Source organism: Lacerta agilis, chromosome 11 (genome assembly GCF_009819535.1).
Source record: "Lacerta agilis isolate rLacAgi1 chromosome 11, rLacAgi1.pri, whole genome shotgun sequence".
NCBI classification, from domain to species: Eukaryota; Metazoa; Chordata; class Lepidosauria; order Squamata; family Lacertidae; genus Lacerta; species Lacerta agilis.
Window position 1 is genome coordinate 32,311,474 of NC_046322.1, and position 22,681 is coordinate 32,334,154.

At 41.5% G+C, this 22,681-nt stretch overlaps 2 protein-coding genes across 5 annotated transcripts in view; one reads left to right on the forward strand and one right to left on the reverse strand.

Annotated features, from left to right (window-relative positions):
• The window catches only part of RASA1 (RAS p21 protein activator 1), a 50,732-nt gene extending 39,984 nt beyond the window's left edge, over positions 1-10,748 (forward strand). Inside the window, exons 19-25 of one of the 2 annotated variants that reach the window (XM_033164413.1) lie at positions 587-702; positions 3,564-3,650; positions 5,265-5,332; positions 6,469-6,557; positions 7,922-7,999; positions 9,103-9,237; positions 9,915-10,748. In XM_033164413.1, coding sequence (XP_033020304.1) covers positions 587-702; positions 3,564-3,650; positions 5,265-5,332; positions 6,469-6,557; positions 7,922-7,999; positions 9,103-9,237; positions 9,915-9,998 — 657 coding nt within the window. In that variant the 3' untranslated portion in view covers positions 9,999-10,748. The remainder of the gene's footprint in view (positions 1-586; positions 703-3,563; positions 3,651-5,264; positions 5,333-6,468; positions 6,558-7,921; positions 8,000-9,102; positions 9,238-9,914) is intronic. The other variant, XM_033164414.1, reaches the window with a different exon arrangement.
• Positions 10,677-21,651, reverse strand: CCNH (cyclin H). Of its 3 annotated transcripts, none has more exons than XM_033164416.1 (9): positions 21,445-21,643; positions 20,543-20,665; positions 18,245-18,318; positions 16,715-16,925; positions 16,366-16,529; positions 15,293-15,363; positions 13,387-13,498; positions 12,475-12,535; positions 10,677-11,567 (listed from the first exon to the last, which is right to left on the reverse strand). In XM_033164416.1, the coding sequence occupies exons 1-9, from the start codon at positions 21,559-21,561 to the stop codon at positions 11,535-11,537; spliced, it is 966 nt and encodes a 321-aa protein (XP_033020307.1). In that variant the 5' UTR covers positions 21,562-21,643; the 3' UTR covers positions 10,677-11,534. The 3 variants fall into 3 exon arrangements, with proteins under 3 accessions (XP_033020307.1, XP_033020306.1, XP_033020308.1); XM_033164415.1 differs by lacking the exon at positions 10,677-11,567 and adding an exon at positions 12,007-12,213 and having other exon boundaries at positions 21,445-21,651; XM_033164417.1 differs by lacking the exons at positions 10,677-11,567; positions 21,445-21,643 and adding an exon at positions 12,009-12,213 and having other exon boundaries at positions 18,245-18,329; positions 20,543-20,650.
• Positions 21,652-22,681: the final 1,030 nt, after the last annotated feature.

A 22,681-nucleotide genomic window follows, 5' to 3' on the forward strand; every position in this document is an offset into this window, starting at 1 on the left:
AAGCTGGCGTATTTAAACTGGCTGTATCTAGTATCAGCTGCATTTCTAGGTCCTGAGAACATGGCACACTATGGTTAACTAAAAATGGAAGCAGAAGCTTCTGCACTCCTCTGCCCTGCCATGGAAAGGAGGAAAGGAGTGTGAGAGCCCTGCATTCACTGCAACTTGTTCCTGCTCTTGCATATGAGACTAAAATATGGTTTAGCTTCGTGTGTAGAGTGGACTGCTGAATCACCCAAGGCTGTGCAGTAAGCTTTGTGGCTGAGAGTGGTTTTAAACCTGACTTCCCATTGCACATCTAGCAATTGCTATATTTTGCCATTGAACTGTGTAGTCAGTGATGGTTTTATCTTTTGTCAGCATTTCAAGTATCTTGCAAATACTAGGCATGCTACTTGAGGCTTTGAGGTGATATCAGAGATTCCTTGCGATCTACAACCTGTGTTGGCTGCTGAAGCTGGGAGTCCTAGATGCCACCAATCAGTCTAACACTTTAAAGAAGTTTATTTGTTTTTACGTTGAGTAAACTTTGCTGGTTATGTTTTGAAGATACATTTCATTTATGTCTTATGGCTCTACATTTCAGTTAAATCCTTCAAAGTTAGAAAAAAATGAAGATGTAAATACTAATTTAGCACATCTGCTGAGTATCCTTTCGGAGCTGGTGGAGAAAATATTCATGGCTGCAGAAATATTGCCTCCGTAAGTTCACCAACTTTTTTTTTAAAGCCCCTTTAGAACTTCCCATTTCAGTCCTATATCATCCTTTGTTGTGATAAAATTGCTTTTAAAAAGTTTTATTGTTTGGCCAAAATCTTCATAGTACCGTATTGGCCTGAATATAAGCCTCCCTTTTTTTCCAAATTCCGACTGTGAAAAGTTAAAGTGCAGCTTAAATTCATGACCTTAGAAAAATTGGCTTTTAAAATATTGCTGCTGAAACAGACCTATGGAAAAATGGAACAAAAAAATGTTTTATAGCCGATTTGCTAGCTTGAGACTGTTCATTTGCCATTTACAGAATTGTAGCAGTAGAATAGCGATTTGCTATTTTAGCGATTGTATGGTAACTTTTGCAGGCTTGCAAGATCAAAGGCTTAAATTGGCTGAGAGTTACAATTCTACCAACCGCAGCAATTTTCAGTCTGTAACTCAATTTTAAGGGAGCAGTTTATATTCGGGTATTGTCTTTCTACCCCCCCCCCCTCAATTTTCAAGGCGCAGCTTATTTGCAGGTGCGACTTATATTCGGGCCAATATGGTATTGTGAACACTTACAGTCCAAAGTATATTTCAATAAATTGATTTTCAGAACCTGGCCTAGTAAAAAATAAAATAAAATTGTCAGCCCAAGCACTTGGAGAGGATGAAACTACAAGATTTTTCATTATCCCAGCATTGTCATTGTTTTCAATTAAAAATAAATGTTTATTAAATGCCCCCACCCCCAGAGCTTATTAACTATTTTCTAACAATTCCTGTACAGGTGACATTGTAATATAACGCAGTGCTTATAGCACATATATATGGAACATTCATAAACAGCTCCGCTTCACCATAAATTCCATCAACTAAAAGTAGAATAAATTCTTGCTCTAAGCCTGTCACTAGATGTATAGTTGCATAAGCAATAGCATCTGTATGACGGGAAGAACGAACAAATCCAAGTTGACTTAGAAGTTGTTAGTTATATTGACGTTTCAACTGTTTCTTGTTCTTGCATAGCCTGAGAAAAGGCAATTTTTGTTGTCAGGACTGCAAAAGGCCAACTAGGTGTAGTCTTCTGACCACTGCAACATACCTGTTATTTATAATTTTTTTAAGATGGTAATAATAATAACAAAATAATAATTTATTGTTTATACCCCACCCATCTGGCTGGGCTTCCCCAGCCACTCTGGGTGGTTTCCAACAAAATATTAAAATACAGTACTGTATATTCTGGCGTATAAGACTACTTTTTAATCCAGGAAAATCTTCTCAAAAGTCGGGGGTCGTCTTATACGCCGGGTGGAGAATCTGCGGTCGAGTATATCTCAAACTCTATATTTTAAGTGGAAAAGTTGGGGGTCGTCTTATACGCCCAGTCATCTTATACGCCGGAAAATATGGTAATCCATCAAACATTAAAAGCTTCCCTAAACAGGGCTGCCTTCATATGTCTTCTAAAAGTCTGGTAGTTGTTGTTCTCTTTGACATCTGGTGGGAGGGCGTTCCACGGGGTGGGTGCCACTACCGAGAAGGCCCTCTGCCTGGTTCCCTGTAACTTGGCTTCTCGCAGTGGGGGAACCACCAGAAGGCCCTTGGTGCTGGACCTCAGTGTCTGGGTAGAACAATGGGGGTGGTGACGCTCCTTCAGGTTTACTGGACCGAGGCTGTTTAGGGCTATAAATGTCAGCACCAACACTTTGAATTGTGCTCGGAAACATACTGGGAGCCAATGTTGGTCTTTCAAGACCGGTGTTATATGGTCTCGGCGGCCGCTCCCAGTCACCAGTCTAGCTGCTGCATTCTGGATTAGTTGTAGTTTCTGGGTCACTTTCAAAGGTAGCCCCACATAGAGCACATTGCAGTAATCCAAGCGAGAGATAACCAGAGCATGCATGAATCTTGAAGTGATAGGTTTAGCTTGTACAGTGGTGCCCCACTAGACGAAAATAATTCGTTCTGCGAAAATTTTCGTCTAGCGGGTTTTTCGTCTTGCGGAGCAGCAATGACAGCCGCGCTCCGCAAAACGGAAAAAAAAGACGTCTTGCGAGACAGCCCCATAGACTTTTTCGTCTAGCGGGGCAGCCTTCCGCTAGACGAATGCCTTCGTCTAGCGAGGCATTCGTCTAGCGGGGCACCACTGTATAGTCATACCTCATGTTACGTCTGCTTCACGTTACGTTTTTTCAGGTTGCGTTCTGCGGCGACCCAGAAGTACCAGAAAAGGTTACTTCCGGGTTTTGCCGCTCGCGCATGCGCAGTAGTGCTAAATTGCGCTTCGCACATGTGCAGATAAGGCGCTTCAGGTTGCGGGCTTTTCACATTGCAAATGGGACTCTGGAATGGATCCCGTTCGCAACCGGAGGTACCGCTGCACTTTGTCCTAACTTCTTCCTTAAATTGCAACAAAAGTTTCCCCTTATTCCCATTAGCAATGAAATTGGCACTACTACAGGCTCCACATAACATCCGTTCCGTATTTGTAAGAGCTAATTTAGTGTGGCAGAACCTACACTTTGGAACTCCCTGCCTATTGAAATCAAGCAGGTGCCTTCACTGTACTCTCTTCAGTGCCTGCTAAAATCATTTCTATTCACACACACTTACTAAGATGCTTAGAAAGCAGAGGTAATTTTTATTTGTTTTAGTATTTTAACTTGTTAAAATACTGCCACCAAATGCCTGGGTAAACAGGAATATTTCAAATTTATCTGAAGTCAGTAACAACAGAGACAGATGCACCTCACCAGGGGAGGCATTCCACAAATGGGGAACCATAACAGTAAATGCACAGTGTAGTATAGTAATCTAAAGTAATTTGATATGCTAAGGTTCTTAATTGTATTTTTTGACAGGACATTGAGGTATATTTATGGCTGTTTACAGAAGTCTGTTCAAAACAAGTGGCCAGCCAATACAACCATGAGAACACGAGTGGTTAGGTAAGGTGTTCTCTTCTTTACTGTTGTTTTTCTTTAGATGGTGCAGCTCAGAACATAAGGTGCACCACTGCAGAGTGGTGACATATTTTCAAAGCTGATTTCAACATCTCGCAACTATGTTTAGAACATTGTTGTTTTGTAGTTACTGCTAGAGACATACTATTGTTCATAAATACAGTCATACCTCGTGTTACGTTCCGCTCTTGTTACGGACTTTCAGCTTACGAATGCGGCAAAACTGGAAGTGTTTACTTCTGGGTTCGCTGCGGACTATTCAGGGTGCAAACAGCACCCCGAAATGGATTAAGTCTGCAACTAGAGGTACCACTGTATCACACCAAACTTAAAAAGAAACATGGCAGCAAAAACAGTATGTAATACTACAATCCAATAAGACAAGCAGGGCTGCAAACCAATATAAAGAAAGGAATTCAGCAGTTGGTTTTAGAGATCATTAAAAAAAAAAATTGTAATGCCCTTGTCTTCAAAATACCAACAAGGAGAAAGTGATACAAGCTTCCCTTGTAAAGGAGTTACATTGCATCAGGGAGCAGCAGCAGTAACAACAACAGCAGCAGCAGCAACAACAACAACTCTACCCTGTTGGAATCCAAAGTCCTTAAGACCATGAAGATTCATATTGGAGGTTATTAAATTGGGCAGGTTCTATCTACTTACTCCACAAGACTCTGGAAGGATACATTTGCAAAGTGGTAAATTAACATGAGTGCTTGTAGCTACTTAGTAAACTGGTTGTCTAAAAGGGTAAAGGGACCCCTGACCGTTAGGTCCAGTCGCTGACAACTCTGGGGTTGCGCGTGTGTCAGGGAACAGTCAGCGCCCAGCCGGGCAGTGCAGGGGCTGTCAGAGGATGGAGAGCCCCAGCGATAGCAGGGGAGCATCCAGCGGGAGCAACAGGCAGGAAAACAGCCCAGCGGGGAGAGGGCTGGGGGATGCTTCAGAGACCCAACACCCACTCAGAGGACCAAGCGAGGAGGGAGCAATGAGAGTTCCGTCACCCCAATTACGTAGGGGTGTGAGACGTAAGGAGGGAAGGCGGAGAGTAGGGGTGCCCAAGTTCTTATGTTGGGGGCGCTCCCGAAAAGTGCCACTTCCGGGATCTGAGAGTGACTAAGCTGGTCATGAACTTTGAGCTCTGCACTGTACATATCTACACAATAAAACCTGTAAATATACTGGACTTGAGTCGAGGCCTCTTTACTCGTGAGAAGCCACAGCAGAACCCTTACAGCGTGGATACAAATTACAATTCTACTATCCATTCACGCTTGATAAATTGTTACCTTGGCAAGGTGATAGATTATCAGATTACTCTAGTGTGAAAGATCTCCCCCATTGAACTTTTTTTGGACTTTTGTATTATCCTGTCAAGTAGTAGAGAAATTTACTGCATACCAGGTACAGGGCTATGGTGAAAAAGTCCTCCATTTCTCTAATATTTTGTATTGGAATTGCCATGAGTCATCATATGAGAAAAGACAACCAAGAGTTTCAAATAGAGTTCTTATTAATCAATGGTATCCTTAGCAGTATTTTCAAAAACATTTTAGTGATATTTGTGATCAAGTATCAAGTCTTGCTTCCCTCTTTCAGTGGTTTTGTTTTCCTTCGGCTGATCTGCCCTGCCATTCTGAATCCAAGGATGTTTAATATCATCTCAGGTAAGTGCTTTAGATACTGATAAAACCATCTGTAATGTTAAGATAGCAAGTTGTCTGTATTTAGTTCTTTATACACTGCAGAGAGTACACTGCTTAGTACAGAACTGGGATGGGTAGCCTTTTTGAGGTTGAGGGCTGCAGAGGAAAAGGGTTTAGGGCTACATAATGGTGGTGGGCCATCAAAGCCCAAAGTGGACAAAGATGCACATTCACACAGGCAGAAACGGCTTCCCCCAGCCAGCTTGCCTCCTAGATTTCCTTTGATACCCCTACTAACTCCCTTCATTCAACCATCATCCATTCATTACCTTTCCTGCACACACACACACACACACACACACACACACTTCCCTTGCTTGCCTGCTCCACTGCTGCCTTCCTCTCTTCGTTGAACATATTCCTTCCTGCTGCCACTGAAGGAAAAAATGGCAGACAGGCCACATGTGAGACCAAACCAGAAGGTACAGACCTACTGAGGAGTTCCAGCGGTCCACCCTGTGCCTGACAACCATTCTTTCCCCCAATAGCAGCAAGAAGATAAAGAGGGCTGTACTGACAGAGAATTGCATCCAAGCCACAGGTTGCCCACTTCTGGTATAGAAAGAAGCACTGCTAATGTGGCATGACTCTAACCATTGGAAGCCTGGGAAAAGATAATGGGCTTGTATTAAATATTTTGTGGTGGGTTGGATATGAACCATCAGCTATCAGCTTTAAACCACTACTTTGAACCTTCCTGAGTCCCTTGTTTACAGCAACTTGAACTTCTAATTTCCTGCTGCTCCCCCACTGGTGGAGACTAACAGATCTGGGCAGGGTTGGGCAGAATGGTACCCCTCCCTCTTCATCTAAACCCCCTCAAGCTTGGGGAATAATGCTCCCTATTATCTTTCTTTGTCTTTCTTAAAAGAGGAACTGCTCTGATTTGGGGACTGTGCTTAATCAGCTGTGAGTGCATCACTTGAGGTTGTGGTGAGGAGCGTGAATTGGCCTTAGGAGGGAGAGAGGAAGTGCTTTAGCTGCTCACCAGTGTATTTTGCACTTCATTGTCCTGCCAGTGAGTCTTGTTATCAACTGCTGTACTAGACTATAATCTCAGTTGGCATCAATTGTAATTTTCAAATTGTTTATCTCAGATTCTCCTTCTCCCACTGCTGCAAGAACACTGACGCTGGTCGCCAAGTCTGTGCAGAATTTGGCAAATTTAGTTGAGTTTGGAGCTAAGGTAAATATAAATCTTAGAAGTTAATCCCCCCCCACATGTTCTTTTCTCTCAGTGAAAGAACGTGTGTAATCATAACCCCCTCTGCCTGTACAAGTCAGTATGAGTCTGGAATGACAGGAGGGGCCATAGCTCTATAACAGAATGCACACAAGAGATCCTAAATTCACTCCTTGGCATTACCACTGAAAAGGATCTTTGGTAGCTAGGCAGGAAAGAGACTGCTTGAGACCCTATAGAGTCACTGTTAGTTGGAGTTAACAGGACTGGACTAAGTAAACCATTGACTAACTTTGTATGGGAGAGCTTCATTTGTTCACATAGAATAGGTTCCCTTTCAATACAATAGGACAGTAGAGTCAGCATTGTATATAGTACATAATATTGTTGGCACACACAGCAGCATTTGGAAAGAGCATTTAAAACTCAAGTTATCTCCAGTCCTAGCAAGGTGTTTGAGAGAGGCTACCACAGTTCGTTTAAATATCAGTTTTTGTTCTTTCTGTATGTGGTTGCTCTTCTTCATCCTGACTGGTCAGAGAAAAGCCACAGCCATCGAGGAGATTATGGAAATAATATGTTATGGTGACAATTGTACAATAGTTCAGTAGTAACATCCAGGCTTTACTGTTGGAATATGCTCTTCAATGGACTTTACTTGAAGATGACATGGAAATAGGTGCAAAATGTCAAACCTTGCCTTGGTCAGCAGTCACATAGTGCAGCTGGTGCAAATACAGTTACAAATAGAAATAAACTAATTGCCAGTTTGCTTCCATGCCCAATTTAAAATCCTGATTTTTAACCTTGAAGGCCTTGCACAGCCTCAAGTCTTTCTACCTTAAGGGCCATTTCTCAATTGAAACGACTCACCAGTAGGGGCAGACTGGCTTTTCTGTCTGCCTTTCCTCCAGGACAGATTTTTAAGGTGATGCCAGGGTTAGGTTCCTTTCTGCTATCATCTCAAAACTTTGGAACCTTCTCCTAAAAAAGGTTAGGACTGGGATAGCCAGTGTGGTTTTCTCCATATACTATTGGACTGTAACTTCCACCACCCTCAGCCAACATGGTCAGTGATCTGCAGGGCACTCCATGCTGGCTATCCCAGGGTTAGGAAAATATCAACATTGTCATTAGTTTATAAAAGCTGTAAAACATCCTGCTGTCAGATCTTTAAAAGGATTTAAATTTTCTGTAGCAGCTTTATCTTATGTGATGCTTTTTATTGTGGTTTTCAATGGTGTTTAAATTATATTTGTGTTTTAGCACTTGAGCATTGTGGAAAGTGGTGTAAAATACATTAAGAATAATTCAGAAGCCATCACATGGAGGATTAAAGTGATACAAATTTTGTGGTTTTATTTTAGGAGCCATATATGGAAGGTGTAAATCCTTTTATCAAGAGTAACAAACACCAGATGATCATGTTTTTAGATGAACTTGGGGTAAGAACACTTCTTTCTTAATTTTGTAAATATAGAGACTGCCAAGTATCTGTTTCCGAAAATACAGGGGGAGGGCCCTGTTAAAAAGAGGGCTTTGGGAACCATATCTCAACCATTTCTGGACCGGGATTCAAGGTGGCTTCCACAAATAAGACAGATCAAATGCAAAATCCTAAAAACATATAAAAAAAAATCAATGTAAAAAATAATTAAACTCTAATAAAATTGAAACAATATAAAAAACAAATCTATTAAAATACAGATAATTAGCCCAACACTATTTAAAAGCTCTTTCCTTAAGAAACAGACAATTCCCAAAGAAAGGCCTGTCGAGATAAAACAGTCTTCACCTGCTCCTGCTGGTGGAAGGAGCCAGTATGTATCTGTCTAGGAAGGGAGTTCCAAAGTCTAGGAGCAGCAACTGAGAAGGGCTTCCCATGTCCTCACCAAGCATGCCTATGATGGTGGCAGGGCTGAGAGAATGGCCTGCCCAAAGATCTCAGAGCAGAGAAAAGAGGTATGGCCCCACTCCTTTCTCCAGTGTTTGTCAAGGAGAAACGTCTGGAGTACCTGTAACCCACCAAAATGTTACTTGGCTGCAGCTCCCTTCAACCGTGCTCATTAGCCATGCTGACTGGGGTTGATAGAAACTGTAGTCCAACCAAGCCTGGATGTTGCTCATCCTTGCCACTGAGCTATAACAACTAACCAAAAACTAGTTCATTTATTTAGGTAAGCATAGCTGGGCCTCACTTCTCTCTATGCTTAAGAAGCCATACCTCTGCTTTACTAGAAATTGCATACATACTCCTCTAACCCTTGCAAGCCAAAGCTGACAGGTGGGTGGGGCCACAAAGATGTCAGGTCATAATCATCAGCGCATCATGCAGGGCTTACGAAGTTCAGTTTAATTTTCACCTATGGACTACTTGTGTATTCAAAACAAGCATTCCCATTGCTCTTTAGGTGTTATATTCCCTGCAAGCAGACAGAGTAGTAGTGGCTGCACTCCTTCTCTGAGTGGTAAACAGTGTAAGTTTTCTTCAGCTACCATGGTACTGTTTTATGAAAGGTGGTTCTAAACATTGTTATCATTGTTCTAGAATGTACCTGAACTTCCAGACACTACAGAGCCCTCTAGAACTGACTTGTCACGTGATCTAGCAGCCCTCCATGAAATTTGTGTGGCACATTCAGATGAGCTTCGAACACTCAGTAATGAGCGAGGGGCAATGCAGGTAAGAGCTGTTATAGAAAGAGGGTGTTTCCCTATAGTTACAGCAGTGTTGGCTTAACCTGCAGCTCTACCTGTGCTGTTGGATTATAGCTCCTATCCTTTCTGACTATTGGCCATGCAGACTGGGGCTCACGGATTCCAACATGATCTAGAGGGCCCTGAGGACCTATAAACACTAAAATATAGGGCTGCAGTTGAATGCACAAAGTGTGAATGTATGTTAAGGATGCAATCAAAGTGATAGACATGAAGGAGCTACTTTGAAACAGTCTAGTAGAAAAGTATTTGCGGTGGTGGTCATTTTGAGTGCAGTTATTCCAATTATGATTTCTGCATAGGTTATGTTGCCTGACCTACTTATTTAAATGTTTACATAATAGCAAACAGTAACTTGTTTTCCTTGGATTCATTAAAAGCTTAAATTCCAGATCCAATTCCAGCATGGTAAAATTAACTTTTTACTATTCAGTAACTAGAACTATTAACATATTTAGCTATTCAGCTGGGCTACAGGACTTATAAATTGTGTCTATGGAAAGGAAATCCTAAGGAGGGGGGGCGGGAATAAACTAAGTTTACATTTCAAGAAAAGCTATGAACCAATCAGAAACAAGTAGTTATTTTAAATCATACAGAAAAACTTTGTTGCTCAGCTAATTATCTCCCTTTTTAAAACAGCATGTGCTAAAGAAGCTGCTGGCAATTACAGAACTTCTTCAACAAAAGCAAAATCAGTATTCAGTGTCTAACAGCATCAGGTAGCAGCTTTCTGCATGTTCCAGCATGTCCAACATGACAACTTTCACCAATATCACTTCCTTTTTTTGCTCTTGCCAAAAATAGCACACACATTTCACATTTCCAGTGATGTGTGAACTATGCAAAAAACAAAACAAAACAAAGAACCTGTTGGTGACTGACCATAACAGCAGCTTTAAGCTATGTGTGCAGGACACTTGCACTTTCTTCCACTTGGAACCAATTTTCACAACCTCTGAGCCTTGGTGTACAGATCACCTTCCACAAAGAAAATACTGTGACTGTCTCTTTGAACTTTAAAGTTATTTCAACACCTCCAATTGCCAAAGTCTTGCTGTGTTTTGGATTAAATTAGAGTCAACTGCCAAGGAAATGTTTTGACAGCAAAGTATAACTGGATAAAACACACGTCTTACTGTAATTTGATTGGTTACAACTATATTAGGACTGTTCAACCACTTTAATTTGTATTTACAGCTTCCAGAGTTTGATAGGAAATCTTTGCTGTACACTTTTTATACCATTCTATTTCTCTTGTTTAGAGTTGTGCTGAAAGAATATGCAGACTGGATTTTGTCAGCTTTTTTTTTAATGTGCCACATTGTTTTGAATAATTTTCCATCAAGGACTGTATATCCAGATAAATCATGATGCTTTTAAAAAAATGTTTACAACAGTAAATAATTTGAACTCAATAAATTTATTGATCATTGTATTAGGCATGCATGCATTATTAAACAGTTTTATAGCATACATCTGGCTGCTTTTTCTGCCTAGTGATTCAATATTTGGATATTTCCTAAGAAGAAAAATACAGTGCCTCTAGGTGATAAAAAAATTATTTGTCTTGCCTGCATTTTCCTATTTTTTTGTTTAATCAGTTCTGATCAAGTCTCAGTGCTCGTAAGTATGAACAATAAAGTTCTTTTTTTGTGTCAAAAGGAAGAGGCTAGAATAAAATCCCCCAACCTGACACACCCTGCCAGCAAACCAAACCCCTTCAGGGGTTAAGCCTGTTGCATACAATGCGAAAACAGCACTAGCAGGAGGAACCCATGAAGCAAGTACTCTACTCTCCCCAGATGTTCTTTTCTGCCAAAGGCTGAGCCCAAAGGATTAAGCCAGTAGTACCTTCAACAGGGACATGGATGAACTATTGCCACCTGAAAGTCTGTCTTCCTCATCACCACAAATATCAGAAACTAGTGCATTTCAAAAAATTCCAATGTATCTCAAGTAATACCTATGGATATGTGGTGCTTAAATTTTAGATATTTTGACATTGCTTTTAAGCTTTTAGTTGGTATACAAAACATGCTACCAGAAAACAGGTTACAGCCAATTAAAATCCAAAAGAACAGTGACAGTTTGTAGCAATACCATTTAAGTAATTTCAAATATTCCACCCACACTGTAAAATAACTGGTTTATTTACATTAGTAATATATCTTTTTCACTGCAGTAGTGGAATGTGCAACATGTTCTTAGGCATTAAAGTTCCATTTAAGTATTCAGGATTTCATCTGTGGAGACATCCAGTCAGTCTATGAAATCATCATCTGTCCATTCATCCTAAACGAAAGAAAAGGAAATCCAATCCTTCAACTTGTTAGGGTGGGTTTTGTTTTTGTTTTTTTGCACATCTTCTATGAATCAAGTATGGCTGACAGGGAAATTTACAACTGCAAAATTACAAGTATACAATCTCAGCTTCTATGCTTGCCCTTATTGAGGATTAAGGTCATGTTTGATGTAAGGCAGAAAACAAATATAAACAATGTTTAGAAGAAAGTATCAACCCAGTTTAGTGTTATCTGGTGACTCCTGAAACATTCAGCTGTCTGTTGTATGAACAGCAGATAATAAATTAGGTACTTTTTTAAAAAAAAAACCAGCCCAATCCTATGTAAACGTACTGTCTGCTATAGTGCAAGCAGTGACTTCCACAAATTAAGCTAAACCTTGATCAGTGCATTTGACAGAGAAGGTTAGTGAAACATTTCTGCATCACCCTTTATTGTGCCCATGAACCAAATAAGTCTTACAAGATCCTAAGTCTTAAACAGCACTATCAGTACAGTGCTGTGTTGCAGTCAAGGAAGTACAGTAGTACCGACAAACCACCAAGGCTACTTATCAACTCTGCCAGTGATACAATCTTTACTCCGGTTCCTATGAACTTCTGCAACCAGCAAAGCAGGTAACTGGATTTGGCCAACTGTGGATAAGGGGAATAAAAGTAGGTCTAGAAGATTCTGCCAATTAATTGGTTAGATTATCATAATAATTTTAAAATAGAGTAACGTGTGCTCCCTGTTAATTGGCATTATCTATTTCTAAGGCGGCAGATTTCCAAGAAGATGCATGTTGTGAAAATTGTTCATAAATTTGCATATAGAACAGTCTGAGCAGAAAACACTTTTATGTTCTCAAACATGCAGATTTAGCTAGTTACTCAAAAGTACACAAATCTACTAACCTCCTCCATTTTGGGTTTCTTTGTTACGTAGTCTTCATCTTCATAACCTTTTCTCTTCTTTCTAAAACCAACCCCATAATACTAATATTAGATAGTATGTTCCAGTTCCAATAAGGAGATCCTTTTTTTTCAACTTCATACTTTATATTGGAGAAATTGGTATGACATCTAATAAATGATTGAAACCTTTTATTGGTATTTGAAGTGAACTGACTATTCAGCACTTGAGGCTCCTTGGAGCTATTGATTTTACAGAACCAAGTCTTACAGCTTCTTAAATGGATTATCTTCAGTTGTTTCATATATATCCATATGCTGTAGAATAAGTTCTAAATGGTGAGGTCAGATGAAAAATGTTCAGTGTGCCACATTCGTGACAGTTATGTTAAAGCTTACGTTATGGAAAATAAACACAGTGAATACAACTGAACTTTAGATCCAGTGCAAGAGTGCTGCATGAATAACTCCAAATCCAGTGAAGTTCTATTTATGTAAGACTTTGCACAAGCACTTCCAATGCTTTGTTCAACTGGAATTTATATGCTATTTGCAGTCTACTATACTGCAATCCAGCCCCCAATACATTGCAAGAAGTCGTCTACTATCTTCCCAAAGAGCTTGTGGAACAGCATTATATTTTTTATAATTGCTACTCCCCCCCCCCCCTTCCACCCACATTTCTTTGAATCCAAGTCAATACTTGTCTGAGAAGAAATTACTGACCAATAACTGGAACAGACCCTGGCTTCAAATCTCTGATAAAGTAAGATTATATCGTAACATTTGCACAGCATTTCCTGGTAATCAAACTTTTCAAAATTAACTTATTGGTCCTCATACAATATATGTTGTCATAATCATTTTTAGGAAAGCTAACAGTGAGGTACAATGTAGCTTTAAATTGTTACTTACACATTCGTATTAAGAGCAAGTTCTGGGCTGTGACATTTCTCTAACTTCTGCTTTAGAAGAGCAACTCCTTCTGGATGCGGTAGCTCATATTTCTTTACCAGATTTTTCATGCCTACAAAGGAGCAATAAAACACTTTCAAAATGCTTTAATTAAGTGTGCTATATACCAATTCATCTCAACCCCAATAAGATATGTACATTATCAAAAGTAGATCAAAAAGAATTCTAGTGATATAGGTAGCCTAATCACACTCTCATCTTCACACTCAAAACCAATTGATTAGATATGGCACATTCCAACCAGTTTTGATTCTACAGACCTGTCTATAAAGCTTTGTGTGTGTATGTAAGGTTACAGCACAACAGGGAATGTTGTGTGCCTGTCTCAAGTTGTACATGAAGCTGAGGAACACTTTAGCCAAGCTATACTATATTTTGACCAGTTGTAGCCATCAACACACAGGATTAATTATGCAAAGGTGTGTCTGGGGAGGGGGCATTCTAACAAAAAGTACACCCAGCTCTCAAGAAGCCAGACTATAGCGCATAATACTTTGCAGATTTTCTATGAAAAGCAAGTCCTCTTGTAGAACAACTGTTATAAGCAATTGAGATGTGCTCCAGATTTCTTTGAAAAGTTCCACAGGCAAAGTTTTAGCTTAAATTTGCCACATAACACTCTTTCCCCCTTTACAGAAGCTAAGATTACATTTGTAAGACTCTTAGCTGTCATCTTATATTAGAGGATTTATGCTAAGGAATGTCGAGACACAGCAAAAGTGTGAAGTAAAGAACTCTACTAAACTAGTTGTTCACATTATGTTTTTTTATTATTATTTCCTGGAGGCTAATGGATAATGCAGAGTTAGCACTACTGTCCCAGGGAAACCTTCAGACGCAGGCACATTTTGCATATCAAGCCTTCAAAATACAGATCAACTGAAGGCTGTGTTGTCTTTGATGCAAGCATAAAAGCGTATCAAGGACAGTCTTGCAAGCACCAGTCTACTGAAAGACTGAATACACATTTTTATGTGCCCTGGCCTACAGGTTGGAGGCTATGAACACCGTTAAAGGCAGAAGAAGTTATCAAATAACCACTTTTACTTGCTTATGCTAAAGACAGCTATCAAGTTTTGTTCTTCATTTGAAACATTCCCCTTGCTTTGCTGAAAATTCTGGTCTCACTTGACCTAGAAGACATTGAGTTGCATCCATCACTATCTCCATTCACGACAGGCTCTTTAATCCAGAGGGGCTTCCATAAATGGAATGTGGATGGAGACAATTTTTTGCACATTCTCCCATTCCTGCGCCAGCACTCAAGTTGTTCCAGAGAATCCCCAAACCACCTAGAGCAAATTTTAGAAGCTCAAGGGAGAGGGATGAAACAGTGAAGATTGCTGACTGGCAATGGGAATGAGTCTTCAAAGGATGTTGCTGTAACACAACAGTCAGCTGATTGGTGGTTACAGCAACCTCCTTTGAAGTTAAAGAGTGTTTTACAAGCAGTGGGGATACAATTGTGCTAAGAAAAGAATGGACAATGGCTCTCCGTGTTTTTTTGGACTCCAATTCACATTTAGCCCCAATCAGCATGGTCACTGTTCAGGGATAATGAGTCTCATATTCCAGCAACATAGAGTCACTAGTTCACATCCCTGAACTAAGCCATATTTCTTTTCTCCTGTCACTTTATACCATTTCTGGGGGAGTAGAAGGGACAAGAATGCCCACTTAAGTTCCTTTTTATTAACAGTTGGATACAAGTTTAAATATGTGTCCTAATTATCATTCAGAAAAGTTAAAAAAAGGATAAAGGCTTTTGCAAGCCTCTTCCCTTCTTTTAAAGCATACTTTAAAATAAATATGTGTATACTACTTCATTCTCAGCATCTTTACTTACATTTCATCCCATCCAGTAACTGGGAGAGGGAAGCTTTGTTCTCTTTCAGCATTAAGCATTCTGACAAGTAACTGTCAAAAGATTGTGAAAATTAGATCTCAGTACCACTGTTTGGATGCAGAGAAAAGTGAACGGCTATGAAGAACACTCACATTAACATACACCCCATAAAGAGAATAACATTTAGCTGAATTTTTCAAAAATATATTTAAAAAAAAACTTAGCACACATTATAAAGAGTAACAATACAAAGCCCATGTCAAAAATTCTAAAGTTAAATTAAAGATGATTAGAATTCTCTACAGCAATTTCATTCTCAAAAAAACCCACACCCCTCCAGGAATCAAAGATAACCTTCCAAAAGCAAAACAATGGTATTCTAACATGAAGTAGTAGTCTGGAAACATGAGCTGCTTTTGATAGTGTAAGACAGATGTTTTTAAAAGCTGTAAAAGTAATCATTTTATAGGCAGCTGACATATGACAAGTTGAAGGAACAAAAGATTTAGGGTTGTATGTAACTAAATCATTGTGCATAGATAATGACTTCCACAATTGACAGGGAAGGTTCCCTCACCCCCCACCCTGCACTACCCTCTCTGTGCGAGAGAGTTGGGGGAACCCCCAGAGCAGGTTTGTGGGTGCACCAGGGGGCGGGGAGAGACAAGAGAAGTTTCACTATACTCACATACATAGAATCATAGAGTTGGAAGGGACCCCAAGGACCATCTAGTCCAACCCCCCGCAATGCATCATTCCACACAGTGATTTAGTTGATACAACCTTTATTGCTTGGGGGGGGGGGGAACCCAACATAGTAATTTAAATAGTGAAATGGTAGGATTCAATATGCAATTTTTCTTCGCTCCGCCACACATTTACAGGTTAAGCAGCTGATCAGGTTGGCCACCGGTGTTTGAATCTGTGTGAACAATTCTTGAATAATAAACTCTTAATCCATGTTGACGCAAAGTCTTAACAACACCACAGATACAGCTTTGGAAGGATGTACAGTGTTAGCACAAAAACCTACTAACTTAATTTCTATGTCCAATGTTTGGAATATTATCTACCTTTCCATATTAATTCCTGCCCTCGATGCGCTGGACAAGATGGCAGTGAGAGCAATCTGAGACGGTGTATAAAGAAGGCAGGCATCTGTTAAAGCAACCCGATTGAGAAAGTCATCAGCAGTCTTCCTCAGTGTCTCAGGATTCTCAAGCAACGGGTAACGAGTCTAGAAAATATGCAGAATTGCTGAGTTCATTCTTATGAGCTAAAGTATTTTAGGATCAAACAGGCATGCTGTGATATTTAAGAACTAATCAGCTCTGGCATGGTGCTCAGTACTATTAACACTTCAACATTTTACAATAGTTACTGCCATCTAAGGTACATTTGTTAAGCAACAAAAATGATTACCTTTAGATCAATCAAGAAGCCTTCAAATGGTCTGTAAGGGTTATGCACTATGAGGTGGAAGTTCAGTTGCTGTATAAGTAGCAGCTCATATTCCAAGATCTGTTCCAGGGCCTTTTCCTGTCCTACTGCACTTTCACGAAGGTTGCCCACAAACTGTGTACTGGACACGTTAAATTCGTCGACTTTACACGCCAAAAACGCACATGTTAACCTTAAAAACAAACAGCAAACATATTTGGTTCTAAGGAACACCATTATATATGAAGATAGGAAGTACAGTGGTACCTCTGGTTACGTACTTAATTCGTTCCGGAGGTCCATTCTTAACCTGAAACTGTTCTTAACCTGAAGCACCACTTTAGCTAATGGGACCTGTCGCTGCGCCGCCAGAGCATGATTTCTGTTCTTACCCTGAAGCAAAGTTCTTAACTTGAAGCATTATTTCTGGGTTAGCGGAGTATGTAACCTGAGGTACTACAGGTACTGTATTTTGAACAGCCTAGCCTAAATACTAGGACACAAGAGAAAGCTCCCTCTAATATAAAATCCAGCCGCAAATCCTTAGAAAACTTTTAGAACTATCAGCAAATATCAAAAGAAAAAAAAGTGGACAGAGACAGTTTTATGGGGCAGTTATTTTACCTCAAGCTGACCTGCATTGTATACTGGGGTAATAGAATGTCTCAAACAAAACCATGTGGGTTCTATCAGAAGAGAACTTTAGTTTGCTTCCCCATATTACTTATTGCTGGAAAAGCCCATGGTTTTTATCCCAACCCAATACATTAATTCTTTTTTTAAAAAGAATGGCATAGAAAGCTTTGGGGAAAATGTGGTCAAATGTCCCAAAATAAAGCTATGTGTGATGTCAGAAGAAAGGCACTTAACCGCTTCTCAGTGCAAGTTTTAGCATGAAAAAAGTGAGACTGTTTTTGCCCTGATTCGTTTACCTAAACTATAAAAAATAAAAACCCACCCCATTTGATAAATTCAATTTGGGGAAACTGTTTACTACCATTTAGATGATAATAAACTAGGAGAACAACATTGCTGCTTAAAAAAAAGGTAACGGTAAAGGTCCCCTGACAGTTAAGTCCAGTCGCGTATGACTCTGGGGTTGCGGTGTTCATCTTACTTTACTGGTCAAGGGAGCCATTTGTCCATAGTTTTTTTCCAGGCCATGTGGCCAGCAAGAGGCTCAGTGGTTTAGACCACAGTGCCACCCCCTGCTCTACTTCTGTGTAAATTCTGCAAGTGCACCCCAGAGTGGATTTCAGCCCTGCTTTTTCATATGATGCAGTAACTAAATTTTTGGGATTAACAAATACTCCATTTGTAGGATTCAGCTTGTTTTCGTGGGATTTTTTCTGTCCATGACATTTTCTGTACATGACAACTGTAAATGTTAAGTGGTTGCAATACTGAGACATAGTTTACAACGGTGCAGGCAACACTATCCTTAGACAACATAACAGAATTCTTGTTTGTGGAAAATAATTAAACTAAACCACAAGGGTATCCATTACTTACATAATAACCCGAGGATGATACTCCATCACTGAGTTATTGAGGTAAAAACGCTTGAAGTACATGCAAGCTGATCCCTAAAAGGAAACTATAATCAGAAAGTTCATGCAATAGCATGGCTGTTGCTCTGTGCTGCCACATTGAACACATCATGATCAAATAAATACAAGATATGCTGGGCAAGTAAACTGAAAAACAAAGTAATGCATAGGTTTACCTAATGTGTATTTATGCAGCAGAAAGTTCAACTTCAGAAGCAGGGGATAAGCAGCAGAAGACACAAAGGCCACTGCAAGTTCCAATTGGTGTGCTGGCTAATCTACCTGATGTCTATAAAAACTCAAGATGCTATTAGGAGAAGTTTGAACAGAGTCATTAGAATTTCCCTTCTAAAAAGCTTGTTTGCATTAGTGTTCCAGCCCCTCTAACTCAAAAGAAGAGTACTCCTGAGAAGGTCTCCACAAGTGTCATAACGCCCACATCTTTCATAGTGCCCTCAGATGTGCTACATTCTTCAAATATTCAGGGTTGGTACTTGGTTTGCTTGTGCACATCACTGGATCCTGGCAGCAATGAAACATGGCCTCCTTTGATGGAGATTGAGTGGATGACAAGACAGCTTTTCTGTTCCCTATCCCTCTCTCCAATGCCGCCTTCCTGGGCTTTTGCTGCAAGAAGCATAGCAGCATTTCCCTTTGTTGCAATGGGAACAAAGTTGGAATGAAAAGTGGAATTGTTGCTTTTGCAAGCACAGTTGCTACATTCTTCTCCCAGCTATTTGCAATAATACTCTGAATATTATTACAGAAACGTTGGGTGGTTGAGCAGCTATCAGCAGTGGAAGGGCTAATCCAACCGGCTCCCCTTATCAGCTCTGGCACTTGCTTCTCCTACTCTTAGGAATCCAAGAACAAGACTCCAAGGGAGGTGTCATTGCCCCCATGCAGGCTGGGTCCCACTACCTCATGTTTCTTTTAAGGGCCTCCCTTGCAGGCATTCCATCTAACACACAAGTCTGGCCAGGGATAGCAAGTATATAAGGCAACCCCAGAAACATGATTGAAATCTCGAGGGAAGTTTTCCCCCGTTCGCACCATCTCAGTGGCGATCCAGGTGAGAAAATTCCTTACAATGCTTATATTTGCCCCTTAATATGTGTGTTTAGAGGCAGACAGACATTGCTCAGTTATGAAGGCATGGGCATCGTGGGCATTATAAACGAAGGGTGAGAAATATGCAGTCCTCCAGATGACATCACCTTGCTGACAAAGGTCTGTATAGTTAAAGCTATGGTTTTCTCAGTAGTGATGTATGGAAGTGAGAGCTGGACCATAAAGAAGGCTGATCACCGAAGAATTGATGCTTTTGAACTATGGTGCTGGAGGAGACTCGAGAGTCCCATGGACTGCAAGAAGATCAAACCTATCCATTCTTAAGGAAATCAGCCCTGAGTGCTCCGAGTGCTCCAGTACTTTGGCCACCTCATGAGAAGAAAAGACTCCCTGGAAAAGACCCTGATGTTGGGAAAGATGGAGGGCACAAGGAGAAGGGGACGAAAGAGGACGAGATGGTTGGACAGTGTTCTCGGAGCTAACAACGTGAGTCTGACCACACTGCGGGAGGCAGTGGAAGACAGGCGTGCCTGGCGTGCTCTGGTCCATGGGGTCACAAAGAGTCAGACACAACTAAACGACTAAACAACAACAATTTAAAAAAACCATGACTGAACAACAACAACCACCACCACCAGATGTTACTGGACTACAACTCCAATCATACCTGACCAGCAACAATGCTGACTGGTGCTGATGGGAACTACAATAAAACAATATCTGGAGGGAGTGTTTCCCTTTGTCTAGTGTAAATAAACACTGTTAAACATTACTTGGTGACAAACAACAGTTCAGGGACTTTAGATGCAGGAGGAATGGCCCCACAGTAGGTGGGGAAAGTTTAGGTAAAAAATGGGGAGTGGGTGAAGAAGAATGAAGTGTGTGTGTGTGTGTGTGTGTGTTTTATATACCGCCCTATACCCGGAGATCTCAAAGTGGTTCACAGAACAAAATCAAAATATAAAACCACTATATATATAAAACAACAACAACAACCCAATAACACCCCCTCCCCCCCTCAAAAAAGAACCACATTTTAAAAGGGCATACGGTAGGTTGTCAACCAAATCAACCAAAGGCCTGGTTAAAAAGTGTCGTTAAGCATAAATATTTTTACAAAAATAGAGAAAGAGAGCTTAAAAACCAAAAAACAAATACTTGTTTCTCCAAGAGAATGTTAGAAACTCACCACCACAGATCTAGGCATCGCTGGCTTGAAAACAGAGCAGAAATCCAATAACCTTTTTTCGTAGTATTTACAAATGATCAACTCTTCATGCGGCTCAAGAAGAAACGGGTCGGTCTGTTGAACCTTGTGGGAGAACAAAAAATATCTTAACTCTAAACCAGTGGTTCACAACCTTTTTTGGGGGGGCCATGCCCCACCTAAGCATCTCTCAAATCCTGATTGCCCCCCCCCTCGCGTGCCATATACCGGTAATTCTTATTATTCAAAAAGTGAACTATTCAGTGGAAGAAGCCTAAAAGGTCATTAACTGTTGATAACTCATCCTCGAATTGCCCCCCATAAAAATCAAATAGCCCCCCCCCCCGTGTGAGTCGTGTGCTAATCAGAGCCGCCGCCACCACCAACATACAAAGGTTACGAGTTGTGGTCAATTAAATAACAAATAACAAAGAAGGCTGATCGCCGTAGAATTGATGCTTTTGAATTATGGTGCTGGAGGAGACTCTTGAGAGTCCCATGGACTGCAAGAAGATCAAACCTATCCATTCTCAAAGAAATCAGCCCTGAGTGCTCACTAGAAGGGCAGATCCTGAAGTTGAGGCTCCAGTACTTTGGCCACCTCATGAGAAGAGAAAACTCCCTAGAAAAGACCCTGATGTTGGGAAAGATGGAGGGCACAAGGAACAGAGGAGGACAGAGGATGAGATGGTTGGACAGTGTTCTCGAAGCTACTAACATGAGTTTGGCCAAACTGCGAGAGGCAGTGAAGGATAGGCGTGCCTGGCGTGCTCTGGTCCATGGGGTCACGAAGAGTCGGACACGACTGAACGACTGAACAACAACAAATAACAAATACAAATCACACGCAGGACGACTTGGCGTTTGGGCTGCCCGCGCCCTACCTTCCTATTGGCCACCGCTTTGCACCGGAACTTGCGGTTGGCGTCGGCCCGGCGCCGGACCAGCTCCTCTTCGCCGCGGAAGGTCCAGCGCCGCCGCTGCGTGCTGCTGTGGTACATGGCCGGCGGCTGCGGCAAGGACACTGCCCCCCGAGTGAGCCCAGGCGGCCGGCGGCCGACTAAGCGCCGCTGAGGTAGCGACAGGCGGCCGCTTCCTCCGTCGGCGCCGCCACCGCCGCGAAGCTCCCTTCCGTGGTACTCCTGGCGTGCCTCGCGCCAAGGCTACTGCGGCTGCGCAGCGGCTTTTTCCCGGCATGCGTCTCTCTCTCTCTCTCTCTCAGAAGCGTCGGAAAGCGCTTTTCGCCCAAAGGGGTACGAGAAATTCTTGGCTCCTCACTTCCGGAACCGCCATATGCGGGTCAGGAGCGCACAAAAGAAACCCAACTTGATTTAAAACTGGGTGGCCGGGTAACTCGGGCCGTGTCCCGAAGGTTTGAAACAAGTGGATTCGAACTTTTAAGTCCGATCGATTTCTGCACGTTGAGTGAACAGGCTCCTACTGTTTCTCCCATTGAAATAAATACGGTAGCTGCAACAGGCAGTGCATTCCTTGGAAGGCAAATCTGCTGTAGGAGTTGGTTGCCTCACCTTGTCTCCAAGGGCGGGCCAGCCCTGATGGCTACATTCAACTGAGTCCCATTACTGAGCGGCTAGTTTTTCTTAATTCTCGTGGGCAGAGCACGTTCAGTTCGCAACCTGAGTATTTTGATAATTGCACCGAGTCTCTTGAGCCTCGCACTCTCCCGGTGTGGGGAGGGGGGACGACGACGACGTGCGCATTACCAAAGAAAGGGGGGCATTCTGGGAATTGTAGTTAATAAGAATGGCTAGTACGCATTTGCTGCTGCGTCAACGACAAACAATACCGCAGAGATAGAAATGTAGAGTAACGCGTGCAGAGAACTTCCGGTTACACTCGAGAGCCGCTTTTCATTTGGCCATGATTACCCGCAAAGCGGCGTTGCATCCCGCCTTTCGATAGTGGGGGGAAAGTAAGAGTGCCTTATTGGAATGTTAGTAGTGGGAGCCGGAGGGAATTTAGACAGCATGAAAGAGGCGTGACTGTGGGGATGCTTAGTGGGGAGAGTAAGCCCCACGTAGATCTCTGTAGGGGTTACTCTTGTGTAAACCTGCAGAGGATTGGGCTGTAATCTCTCTCTCTAGGAGGCGAGGAAAAGAA